The sequence below is a fragment of the Galleria mellonella genome, unplaced genomic scaffold (genome assembly GCF_026898425.1).
Source record: "Galleria mellonella isolate WM207_F2 unplaced genomic scaffold, CSIRO_AGI_GalMel_v1 utg28, whole genome shotgun sequence".
NCBI classification, from domain to species: domain Eukaryota; kingdom Metazoa; phylum Arthropoda; class Insecta; order Lepidoptera; family Pyralidae; genus Galleria; species Galleria mellonella.
In genome coordinates, this window is record NW_026442064.1 from 6015575 (window position 1) to 6029564 (window position 13990).

At 30.2% G+C, this 13990-nt stretch overlaps 1 protein-coding gene across 1 annotated transcript in view; it reads left to right on the plus strand.

Moving 5' to 3' along the window:
* The first annotated feature begins 397 nt into the window (after positions 1 to 397).
* Positions 398 to 13990, plus strand: part of LOC113518347 (FK506-binding protein 2) — a 58893-nt gene continuing 45300 nt past the window's right edge. The window contains exon 1 of the mRNA XM_026903225.3: positions 398 to 667. Within this exon, the coding sequence (XP_026759026.1) occupies positions 480 to 667 (188 nt within the window). The 5' untranslated portion in view covers positions 398 to 479. The remainder of the gene's footprint in view (positions 668 to 13990) is intronic.

The following is a 13990-nucleotide window of genomic DNA, read 5'->3' on the forward strand; positions in this document are numbered from 1 at the left end:
AGACAAATTACAAAAATCAAAAGTTGCAAAATTTAATTGCTGTTTTACTAGCTATTTGCAGTTATTGTATAATACACACATAATGTTGTTTGTGCATAACAGATTAAATGTTGTAAAATATATATAAAAAGAAATCATGAATAAACTTTAAAAAAAATATTTGTACAACTTAAGAAGTTTGAAGTAAAAGTGGAACACGCCGCGATAGACGATCACGTCATCGCCCGCGTGGCAGAAGCGAAGAGGCGCCGCGACATCTACACCTGTAACGCGGACCTAGTGATAATATATTTATCTCACTTTAATGCTCGGGATATAATAGCCAAGAGAAGGATAGCAAACGACTAGCTGGTACAGCAGTGCAAACGGCAAACTTTATCCAAATAGCAAGTTGTAAGAATATGTTCAGTTGTTCCGAAGCCGCTGTACGGATCGCACGCATTTCCTATAATAGCTGAATAACTTTTCGTAACTTCAACATGACGTTACGCTGCGTGCTTGCGGTATTGGCTTTAGTTGGGGCCACGTTAGCAGGACAGGAGGTCACCGAACTTAAGGTCGATGTAGTAAGCGTTCCAGAAGGATGCAGCGTAAAGTCGAAGCACGGCGACATGCTTACCATGCATTACACGGGCACCCTCGACGACGGTCACAAGTTCGATTCCAGGTATGTACAGTTATATTTCACTAAAAGCGAGCTAAGGTACTAGTTAAAATAAAAATTTTATGGCATAAGCGATATTGGTAGTTGGTATATGGATTGTAAATATAATTAATCATCATCCTTCCTTCAATAAATTGTAAAATGATTGAGAATTTAAATCGTCTAAAGTGATTATGAATTATTGATTAAAATTATCTATGCAAATGATATGTTTGTACATTATCATTTTAGTAATTCTTTTTATACAACTTAGAACGGCAAACAAGCTAATGGCCCACATGATGGAAAGTGGCAACCGTCGCCTATAGACATGAGCAGTACCATGGACATAACAGAGTATACTGTTTCGCCCATGATACCCCCCCATGCGTTGCCATTTCTGAGGACTCAGGTGGTATTCCTCTGTACCCAGTAAATTTACGCCATATCCCATCCTTCAAACCTTTATCAATCCTTTAGTAATATTATCATATAGGTAACTATGGGTAATTTTTTATGAGTGAAAATGGAATGATAACCCCGTCTTCATTATCGGTATACATTGGCAGGTCACTAGTGAGGATTAACAGATCTGGAAACTGGGGAGAGATCGACCTGATAGTATATACTGGTAGCAAAAGGGCTGTTAGACTCGATTACTAACAATCCCTTCCCCCCATTCTTGGTAAATAGACATGACTGAAATTGACTGAATGTTACCTAGATAATTAGATGTACAAAAACAAATTATAAATATAGGTAGGTATTATCTACATACATTGTTGTAAAGATCTTGTCGTTGTGGTGTATGTGTAGTTAAAAAAATTTAGTTTTTCTTATATTGCTAGCAGTTTTTAATATAAAAAATTGTATTTTATATTATTCTTTTTAATGTTCTTTAGACATATTATTGTTTTTTTTAAGCTTATTTTTTGTTTGTTCAAATTTCAAGTTTACGTGACGTGCAATGCTTTTATTGTTCCTCCAATCACAACTTAGATTATTACTTATTATCTAAGTAATAGTTGGAAATTAAATGTTAGTGTTTTATTATGGAAATAACTGTAGTACAATTTTTAATTGTCCTAAGTTTAATGTACCAATTCGTGAGGAAGGGATTGTTAGTAATTGGCTCTAACAACCCCGTTGCTAGCAATATACCCTATCAGGTCGACCTCCACCCGGTTTTCCCTGGAAACAATCGTGGTCAATTCTTGTGAAATTCGACACGATAGGCTAACTGACCTGCTTTCATCTCATATGATCTCACTGATGCCCCGCCAGCGTATACCGATAGCGCAGGCTGGGTTAACCTTCTTTTATCTTTTATTAAAAAATATCCCAATGATAATATTATTGTAATAATTGACACTATGTAGGTAACTTATATTATAAAGCATTTTATTATTTTACGATTTAAAAACTATCCAAATACTTATAAAAAAAAATTCAATACGTGGCTAATTCCGGTTTGCGTACAATCATAATATGTATGTATACGCCATTGAAAACATATGACTAATACCAACAAGACTTTAATTAATGCCATAGCATAAAAATCAACAGCGCATCAAGTGAGAAATCATTTAACCCGGTTTCGTGACTTGAACAGCTGCTGATGCTATCGTAAAATGTCTATTTATTGCCATCCTAGAAAATAATGGACTGCTGCTGTTTCTCCTCTCGTTGCATAAAATACATGTATCTATATGATGCAACTTCGATTATATCTTATGTTCTTATACATACTATATATATATGCATATACATATACCTCATGTATACTAACTATACTAGGAACATTTGGAAGGCACAAATGGAACACGTGTATTTATATCCTAGCAAACAAACTCGCAAAATGTGTAGGTATTTACATATGTTGCAACGTTAAAGGGTTATTTATTATTAGGGTCATTTAAAGGTTATTAGGTATGTAACCAGAAAGTAAAAGTAAAAATCGACTAATAACTTTATATATATATATCTGTGTGACTGACTAAGTAACCCATATATCAACTCACCGCTGAATCTAGAATTTTGAAATTTTGTAAAGTATAAATTCCAAAATACACTCGTGAAGGTATATTATATATATAAAATATAAGTAGGTATAACATATTATGTATAAAATGGAGTGTTATTTATAATGTTTCAATAAACATTTCAATAAATGATAAAGTGTACATTAATCTTAATTGACTTGGTATCAAAATTTTATACATATTTCAATTTTTTTTTCATAAGATATTATTTTTTTTATATTAAAGTAAATATATATGAAAAATATAGTCTTTATTACCTGAGTATATATCTGTATATTAAAATAACATACAAGTAAACACTCTCAAGATAACGGATTTAATAGTGACTTGGGGTAAATTAAATGAATTATAAATGAGCATTACTCATCATTGTCTTATCGTGTGTGCGCTCCATCAGGCACGGATGTCACAGTCGAAGTGCCAACAATCAAACAGCTATACCGGTTCTGATTACCGTTATCGTTACGCTATTTATCAGTTCTGTGTAAAACATCTTTATTTTTTTTTTAATAATTATACGAACGTACGCACCAGTCGATTTATCTTAAATCACTTCGAATGCCTAAAAAGGTTAACCCCTTATTCATATGTCAAACCTCTTATAAATCTGTTTTACTGATATTTTTTTTTCTTTTGCGCTAATTTTTCAGTTCGAACAATAATGACAAAACTCTCTAAGAGTTAAAATAGGTTGACGTTTTAGGTTTAGTTTTTATGAATAAGAGGTTATAAAATTTTGGTTAAAAAAAAAGGATTTTGATTGTAAATTGTTAATTTTAAATCTATACTACTACTGTCTACATACTAAAATTATAAAGAGGTAAACTTTATGAGTTTGTCTGTTCGGGATAAGCTCCGGCACTAGTGATCCTATTTTGAAAATTCTTTTACCATTAGAAAAGTATATTATCACTGAGTGCTATACACTACTTTTTTATTTTGGCAAATGTATATTTTCTATAATTAATCACAATAAATTTGATTTAAATTAAAATTATTATTAATTAAAAAATTAAATTTAAACTCAGGTACTGCTTAAATAAAAAAATTAATATACCAGCTGCATTAAACTTTTTCTAGAAATAAACTTTACAAAATATGATTGGTTGCAAAAATTATCCCATTCCATCAGAATTGACGAGAGTATCGTATAGGAAACACACAAAAACATTTCAAAATATATGTGAAATTACCAAGTTGTATTTTTGATGAATGTTTCATTTCTTCATTAAGTGCTAGTTGTTTTTACGAGTCGAATGTATTAGTTACACCGATAAACCTATTACATACGTTAGCTTCTTTTATTTACCTATGTTTTTTTATAACAAAATTCATTTAATGCTTAGATAATACGACCATTGTTGTTACAAACTCATTTACATAGTACTTACGCAAGTAAACCTGTATGTATAGAACGGAATCTATTTATTTTAGTATATTTTATAGTATGTAATTTATTTTTTTCTTATAAAACTTTGTTGAGGTAATTTTTCCAAATTTTTATATCACTGCTCTCAGATAATGCCAGCTTTATTAATAATTTTTAAATAATTTCTAGAATTCTACAATATTGTATATTATGCCTGGTTGATTTAGGTTTATTTACATAAAACTATGACATGCTATTAAAAGATTTTTTATTTGTTCTGTAATCTGTGATACCATCATATATTAGGTAATTTACTACACTATACTGATTCTTATAATATAAGAGGAAGCAATAATGTAAAGAAATCCTAAAACAAATACATTCATGGATTTTAATACAAGGTATTTTAGTTATGTTATAATTCCTTCATCTCACCGTGACCACTTCAATCGTAAACCTAAAATTTTATTAAATTACTTGAGGAAATTCATAATTTACTTTTTTATAATAATTGTTGACTTATAAATTGCGTCAAAGAAGACTCACATTATAGAACTTTTATTGTTCAAGAAATTGTATTTGGTCTCACGTGTGTGCGAAAGTTTTTGACAGTGAATTACTCGAATGCGCTTATTCATATTATATCTACAAGTAGGTTTCTTTATATATAATCATTTTTAGTAAGAATGAAATTCCTAATCTGTAATTTCTAATGTGTAATCGATCTAGAACTATTTCTAACATTCAAATAAAAATCTTATTCATTACAAAACTTCAATTATTGATTCAATATAAATTTTTTTTATATTAAACTAATTGTATTAAAACGTAATTATTATAACTAGATGCAATAAAGAAGGATATCAATGATTTGTATTCCTCTCATATATATATATATATATATATATATATATATATATATATATATATATATATATATATATATATTACTATCTACGAAAGTTTTTGTAAATCTATGTTAATTTAATTACATAACTGATAAATCTGTAATCATTACCCCACAGATAATCTTGAAGTTCTGGAAAATTTTGTGATACTTAGGAGATAATTATCGGTAAATCACCTAACGTCTGGTCTCATTAAATTATTTATAAACTTGTGTAGCTTTAGAAATGATATTACTTTATTACTTACTTGAATTATTTCTGGATATTGAGATAATTAGGTATAACTGAAACGACGTAGTACCAGACTGCTACTTACTGCTGATCAAATAATGCGCCGCAAAATTACACTTACCTTCTTAATATAGAACATTTTAAGCGCAGACCCTCTACAAACCGGGGCCCAGAAATATCGCCAAAAGTAGTAACAGACGCGTAAGTGATAAGTATTTTCCATTTAGAACTTTATGCTTTGCAACAAAGTTCTTTTTAGTACGGCACGGTGTTTAGCAGGACAGTGTGTAAGACCATTGTGGGAAAACAATTTAATTTATAAAACTTTAGGAAAATTTTCGAGAACTTTGACTACGACTGGTAGCGGGAAGGTCGAAGCTGCGTTTACTAAATATAAGAACGTTACATACACGAATGAGGTGTGAGCTAAGGTGGAATACTCTGCAGAAGATGTGTGATTAGCTAACTGAAGTTGGGCTTGTTTCATAAACTCTGTACAACTTTTGTTATTATCATTTACGTTTGCGAAATTTTATCGTTTAATTACCCTACGTTCTAAACTCTGACACTGACTACATATTACCTGGGTAAATTACACTGTCTTCTTATTGTTGTAGACTGCCATAAATATTATGTAAATACTTATAGTTATAATTATAATGTGAAATTCTAGAACAAAAGCGACTTGCCCAGAATGATGCCCGAATGTCTTTATTTAGGAACAATTAGACTGGAATAAAACAAACTTAACTATTAATTAAAAGACACTGGCTCTTGATATATTTATACTATTATACATGTAAATAATATTGAGCAAATGAAATAATAAAATATGCTTAATTTAAATCACAATGACTTGTTCTTGATAGTTAAATATTAAGTGTTCATCTCTTATGAATTATTAATAACTTGGTTTCGTACAAGTGCATATCGTAAAAACCTTATTTAAAAAATTATATAAGTAAATGGAAAAACAGATATGCGGATAGTATAAGATACGTTGTATTTGAATAGGATATTTATGAAAATTATAGAATTGTTAAACAACATAATAAAATATGATTATGCCACTACAAAACTCAATGTAGCATATTGCTAACTATTTTACATTGTCTTCAACTTATGTAGCTGGAAGATTATTTACCGGCTATTATCAGAAATAAGAGATATTTTAAATCTTGAATACGTGTGTTTAATATGTGTTCTCTGGGCAAAAATTAAAGCAGGAATGAATGACAGCCAGTCTATTCATTACTGCCCTCTCCAACAATTATAAATAAAAAAAAAATATGTAACGGATACATGATCGAATCAATTACAATATTTAAATTCAAAATTAAAACAATTGACATTCCAATAATCTAACTAGCATTTACGTGACAATATTTTATTAACATTGTGCTATAAAATATTGTATTGTATTTATTAAATAAATATACTAACATTTAATAATTGAATTATAACAACGTCAACAACAATCAATTGACTATCTATTTATAGAATTAAATAATAACAATATATATTTGTATAAAATATAATTATTTAGTCTAACAATAGGTATCTTTATTATTTCTTGTTTTCTCATAACAGGTTTGATAAATAGATTGTAAAATTCGTATGAGAAGAGTGCTACCAAATATATAAAAATTCTTTTCTTTCGATTTCGCCTTTTAAATATGTATTCTTTTTACTCGATATAGAAAATGTGAGATTTAGAAAAGCAAAAGCACTTATAAGGAGACATACGTACACCGAACGTAGTTCAGTAGGTAATGAAGGAACCTTGTATGCGATTAAGCTATGTAAATTATTCACAATATGTACGTGTGGGCTGACGTTCTTACTCGAAGTCTGTGTGACGGTAATGTTGCCAGTTTTGACGATGACGACGACGAGGCAAATGACATTATATATACTTTATCGTGGGACAACTAAATAAATTTTAATGGGGAAAAAAATTAAAAGATAATTAAATATGAATTAGTTATCACATAACAATTACCTTTATTTTTAATAAAATCAGTTTGGGGCCGTCTAGAAAGGAAACGTTTTCTATTAGAAAAGCACCCGATATTGATAATCAAATGTCGGAGATATGAAAAAGAAGTAAAGGAATACGCGAGTAGACAACAGCTAGAAAAATTACATTATTCGTCATAATTGTTTATTATATTTGCAATTAAATATTAGTGTGTTATGTTAGTTACACATAAGTATATTGTATTAACATATCAACTTATACATTGACATCCTTTTAAGGGAAAGTTTTCTTAGAAAAATTAAAAAAAAAATCCTAAAGACGTGTGGGTCGAAAAACTATAAAAAACATCATGTCCAGTTGTCAAGTCAGTATGAAGGAAAACTAAAGAAGCTACTCTCCAATGTCTTAGAGCTGAAAGCTCCACTTGCATCTTGGGGTGGGGGAGATGGGCACGAGGCTTGATCGCCCCTCCCCCCGCGCTCAATTACGCCTGTAGGAAAAACGCTCAGTACGAGTAGAAGGCTAGAGTTCTGTATAAAAGTTAAAAATCTCGATAAATAATACAAATTCTTCCTTACTTATTGTTTTTCCTGTTCTCATTTTTTGTCTGTCTCTTTTCTTTTTTCCCCGTTACCTTTCGCTAGAGGTGGTAAGCACACCATACCGAATTTACCGTTATGCAAACTAAGTGTAAAAAACTTTCCCCTAGATTACCATATCATACTGTAACATCAGTACAGTACACCGAGTACGGACTGGAAAATAGTGTGACCAACGAGTATGGCTATTCCGTAACTATTTAATTGCAGCCATAGAGCACCGCTCGGCTAACAAATGCTAATCGACACTTTCTTTTTTTACATCACACTGTCACCGTCTGCAGTCGATGTAACTATCTATGTATGCAATATTTAAAATTATTTTAAATTGTGTAATTCTAGATTCCAATATTCTGTATTCAATTTTGCCGTTTGCAGTCTTTATCATTTTGTCTGAATATTTTATTGAAATATAAATAATAACACTAATTAACTATACAAGGCTTAATAGGCGTCTCTAGTTTGTGCGTCTTAAATAGAATATGACATCTATTTTTATTGGATGTAAAATTCCACTGTAGTTAATTATAAACACATTACCTAAATCTATAATTGAGACGGGTTTCAAAAATTTCGATTCTACCTCATTTATAAAGAAATTAATCATTTTATTTCATTATAATATAACATCTAAATTAATTTCACTCACAAACGGCAAAAAAATAATCAATTCATAGGATAATTACTAGAAAAGCAAATAAAAGGTACAATTTGAACAGGGGGTTTTTTTTTCTCCCCCGACAATGTGATAGGCTAAGACCGACTCACGCGTCGATCGTGTTTACATTTATATGTATCTACGATAGCACAATATCTGCTTGACACTATTTTCAGAGAAAGTTGAGTGCATTTCATTTCTAAAACAATGGTGTACTTACATTCGCAGATTGTTTAACATTGTGCTATCACAATCTTATTGTTCACTAATAGCTTGGGGCAATTTAATGATAATAATCACCAAAAATTTTTTTATAAAATACTAAGAAGTAAGATTCTATCTAATGAATTACGAGGAAACGACGTTATATTTAGAAGTAACTTATTAGTCAGTTTTTAGCACTATTTTTAAATTTATAGGAAAAAATTGTTTTTATTTAATGTGTTCATTAAATTTAACGTTACTGTAAGTAGGTACTAATATTAATAATGACTGAATGGATTGGAATGAAATTTACCAAATTAGATATAGATCATATTCTGAAATTACGTTATACGAAACTTTTTACCCCAATTCACGCTAGCAAAGTCCGCTAGCTACAGAGTAAAATAAGAACATACCTATAGGGTTTCACCCTGCCGACTTCATTTAATGAGGTATTGGCTTTGGCGGGGTCATATTGATTGCAACCAATAAGAAATAGTGATAGATAGCGCGCTTCATAACTTATCTATGAAAATAAAAAAAATCATACTTTTATTAACGCAATATATCACAACCGATTGGTTTTTTTTTTTAAATGTTATATGTTATAATCATAATAGTCTGATAATGTTTAGGGAAATTAAAGGAGCAATTAAACGCTGTGATTTAGAGAGAACGAAATAATTTAGTCAAAAATGCAAGTTGAAAACGAAAAGTTTTCTTACTAAATGAAAACAATCAATTTGGAGCCATCTATGAGGTACGTCCAGGAGGCTCAAAATTTTTAGTCGTGTTTCGAGTCATACATGCATGCGTTTCTTAAGAAAAAACCTTAAATTTCATTGGTAGAATATCCTTTTAAAAAGATGCTAAAAATATGTATTTCACCTGTATACAACTGTAATACATTTTACTAATACTGAAAGTGCATTATATAAAATACATACATGTGTGATAGTGCTACTATACCCTTACATTCTTATATATTTATTCAATTTTACAAAGTTAAGACGGTTCGTTATATATGGCGCGAAGTTTAATAATTTACAGTGTAGTACGTGATAGCGAACTATTTATCGAAGGGCGTCATATTAATCACATTATGTAGTAATTTAAGTTACCACGCGCTGAGACAAGTTACGGTTGAGACCGGCGTTTATATGGACATCCTGTATATCATTCGTTACCTCATTTCCCTCATTTACCTTTTGGGACCAACATCGAGCCGTAGCTACAAAGATATCAATTTTAACGAGATCACATACAAATGATATAGGTAAGTGTACTGTTGCTTAGAACATACAGCGTGGATTAGGAATGGTTAGTATCCTTTTAGAAGAATATTCTGCCAGTGAAAATTTAAAAATTTTACTCATAAGAAATGTAAATATATTAGTAAAACCTTTATTAACAAATACAGGGTTGCACTGTTACATATTTTTTTGCCCAGGCTTACAAATTAGGGTAACCTGTGTCTAGTAAGCCAGTTCTTTCTTACAAGAATTAGTACTATGTATTTGTGCAAGCAGAATTAACAATATTGAGTTATATATATAATATAAACTTTATAAACAGGATGAAAAAAATAAAGTAATGTTTAAAAAAATTAGTTTAATATAGTATTAGTTGAAAAACGCCAAAAAACATTACATCTATCACATTACACAGCTCGTATAGTACACTAAAATTTGTGTGGGAAGCTCAACATTTTTTTGTCGTTTTTGACCTACTTTTTATTTTAGGGAAAATATTCAATCCTAGAACAATGGTAGAACGCTCTTTCAAAAAGAATATAAAATGATTTCAATTTTACATTGTATCAAATCGCGATGAAAAACCCTGAAAATATTTGATGCGATCTCGAGATATGTCGATCAAATTTAACTCAATTTGATGAGCATCTGACATGCGAATACCGACCTTAGGCGCAGTTTGCATCCAGGACTATTAATTTATTACATTCGAATTTTTTTTTTCCAATTTGGAATCCGTCTAAAAGAACTTTATCTTACCCACTTAGTTTCTTTATACCTCTTGGATGTTGATCTTTACAGCAACATGCAGAATTCAACATTCTGTAAAGTTTCCCAAAGTCTAACTTAAACCGCAAAAGTTATGATGTCGTGACAATTATTCGCTTTCAAATCGACTTTATGCCGTTTATTTAATTATTAATATTATATAATTTTATGTAACTTCATGTAGGTAACCTATAATAATTAGACAGCATGAAAAACTATCACCCGTCATGTTTGTTTCAATTACATACATTGAGTAGGTCAAAGATGTATGCATATACTAGTTGTATTCCGGGGTTGTACCCGCGTGAATAAATACATAAAGTATTCTATGTGCTAAGTTAGAATATAACCTACCCTTGTACCAAATTTCATTCTAAATTGTTTAGTCGTTTTTGAGTGAAAGACTAACAAACATCCATCCATCTATCCATCCACTCATTGTTACAAACTTTCGCATTTTTTATTATAAATAGTATTATGTGATTCTCGTTTGGATTATTAGAAAAAACTATAAATCCGGTTAAGAGTGAGTGCGGTATTTTGCTTCCTATGAGTCGCAAAATGATGGAGCTATGCACAGCGATGTAGACAGACAGGCTGAATTAAATATATAACATATCGTTTTAAAAATTTCTTATTAAAAAATTAAAGTTATGAGATTAACAAATAAGGATAAATAGAAAATAATAGTCTTCAAAAAGTATTCAAATAAAAGTATTGAAATACGATTAAACAAATCTATACGTATCCTTGGACGTACTTCTATTAACAATTTTGATTACTTTGTATTTGTGTTGTTGAGCGTATCCCTCGCCAATAGATATTTAATGAGGAAATTCGGCAATCGCCTAAAGAAAATTAAGTTTCAGATGTGGATACTCGGAATGTCCCTAGTAATTAATTAAGTAAACACGAATAGGATTAATTGTAAATGTTGTCATTCAAATGATGCTTTTAACAGCCTTCAAAAAGGAGAAGGTTCTCGGGTTCGATTTTTTTTTATCTTACGTATATAATAAAATTGTAATTGGACGATGTCTGCACAGGGGAGATAATTAAAATAAAATGGTATGAGCAGTTTTTATAACAGCAATAGAATTAAAAACAATATTTATTAGAAATTTTGTGTCTGCCTGTATGTTTGTGCCGACATCACGCAAAAACTACGGCAAGAAATTAAATGTAGTTAACAGTGATGTCGTGAAAGTATAAATTAAAATAAACATATGTTTTATCGTGATACGCCATCAGAAACTATTTCATGGTTCTCCTATTTCTTTAATCTATGCGTACGAAGTAACGGGCAAAAAGCTAGTAGATATAGCGGGTATAATATATGCAGTTGGATACTATTTTTATTTTCAACAAACATGACTTAATCATTAAACCCCGACTAAAGGTGGCCTTACCTTCACATGCTATTTGTTTGAGATCCCAATTAATTATGTTTGACAAAAAAATATTTCGTACGTCAATAACATTTTAGATTTAATTTAGAATCATCTAAATTTGCTTAGATTTTTTTGTGAATAGAACGTAGGTATTAAGCCAACCACAAATAATTGGGGTAAGAGCAGGAAAATGATGTTACGAATAGAACACAATAAAATTGACTACCTTTTTTGTGATTGTGAACGAGGAAAACCAAGTAGATGCATCCTTGTTTTTTTTTTTTTCATTCTTTTCTTAGCTACATTCTTTTCTTCATAATTAGTAATGTAAATATGTACATTTGTGTATTAATTGAGTTTATTCATACCGACCAACGAGATACTGATTATGTGTGTGAATCACATTTCGGCCTTAATTTTAAAATGTATTCGGTTGTGCAGTACCGCGGGAATACCGAGCAGACGGTTTGTAGGTATATTACACGATCACCATTGTCGGATAATGAAACAAAAGGCTCTGTTCTACCAAGGTTTTTGATAATGCAATTATTATTTCTGGAAATTCACCGCATTATCTGATTATGCGGTTTTTATAACTGACCGTGTGAACCTCGGTAAATCATCGTGGCCCACGTATGAGTTAAAACAAATGGCAATAACAATAAAATTAAACTTGATAAACGAGATGAGAATAGGAAACGCGACGAATCGATTAAATGCGCCAAGTCGTGCCGTATCGGAATGATTAGCACATTTATTATGAGTTAGCTTTTGCGTGCAATTTTGTACCCGTTAATATTAATAGTAAATAATCACTTCTAGTCTAGATAATGTATAAAGATAAAACACAAGTTAGACGATCAGAAATAGAACTGTGAAAACAACATTTAATTTATTGCAGTAGTTTTTTTAAATAATACGAGAATATACGCACAGATAGATAAATAAAAATTCTAAAAATTATTGTTTTGGTTTGTTTATCTATTATAAAGACCTGTCATATATATATATATATATATATATTATTATCTCCTATGTACAGACATTTTCTAGTTACAGTTTTATTTATATGTACATATATAGATAGACATGTCCGACACTTCGCGTCTGACGTGGACCAATGGACGCTTGCGCAGGAAACCCGTTAGTAACTGATAATGAAAACGACAAATACTTTAATTCTGTATAAAGTCTCACAGGTCAAATATATTATCAGGAAAGTATTTTTTTTTATGTGACATGTGAATCGTCTTTAATTATGTAGATAGAGCATTGAATGTGAAAAACAGATCAATATTAAATCAGCTAAACTTCACTCTGGCGAACTGAATTTTGACGGTAAATTTTTTAAAACCTTAATAATGAAAAATGACGATCATGCTTAATTTTTTCAATATTGCAAATAATATGACAAAAACATTTTCCTGATGAAGTCAATTTTTTAATTTGAATTGGAAAGTATTTTTTCTAATACAATATAAATAAACATTACAAACATATTGTTTATATATTATTATATGTATATTAATGAAAATGGTAGCCACTTTCAATGTTTTCCATAAAGAAACCATATTTTAAGTGTATTCTAAAATACAATTAATCAGTGAAGAAAAGTATCATTATGAATCATTATGCTCTCTTCTTTCAAATAAATCCATAAGTATTTTCTATCATTTTTTTTTTCAATTTAATCTTACAATAATATACATATATTTCTCCTACATTCTTAGTATTTACATACTGGTTACCCGATTTTCGCAACAAAAAAGTTAACCTGTTTTTTTTCGAAGCATTTACGAGTTGGAGGCACTCGATCTATATAATCTAAAGAAATGACAAACAAACTGACGGCCCATTCGATAGACAGGTAGGTAATTGTCGCCTATAGGCATGAATACTCTGTGACCCCCATATTACGTTCAAGCGTCGCCATGGTATTATGC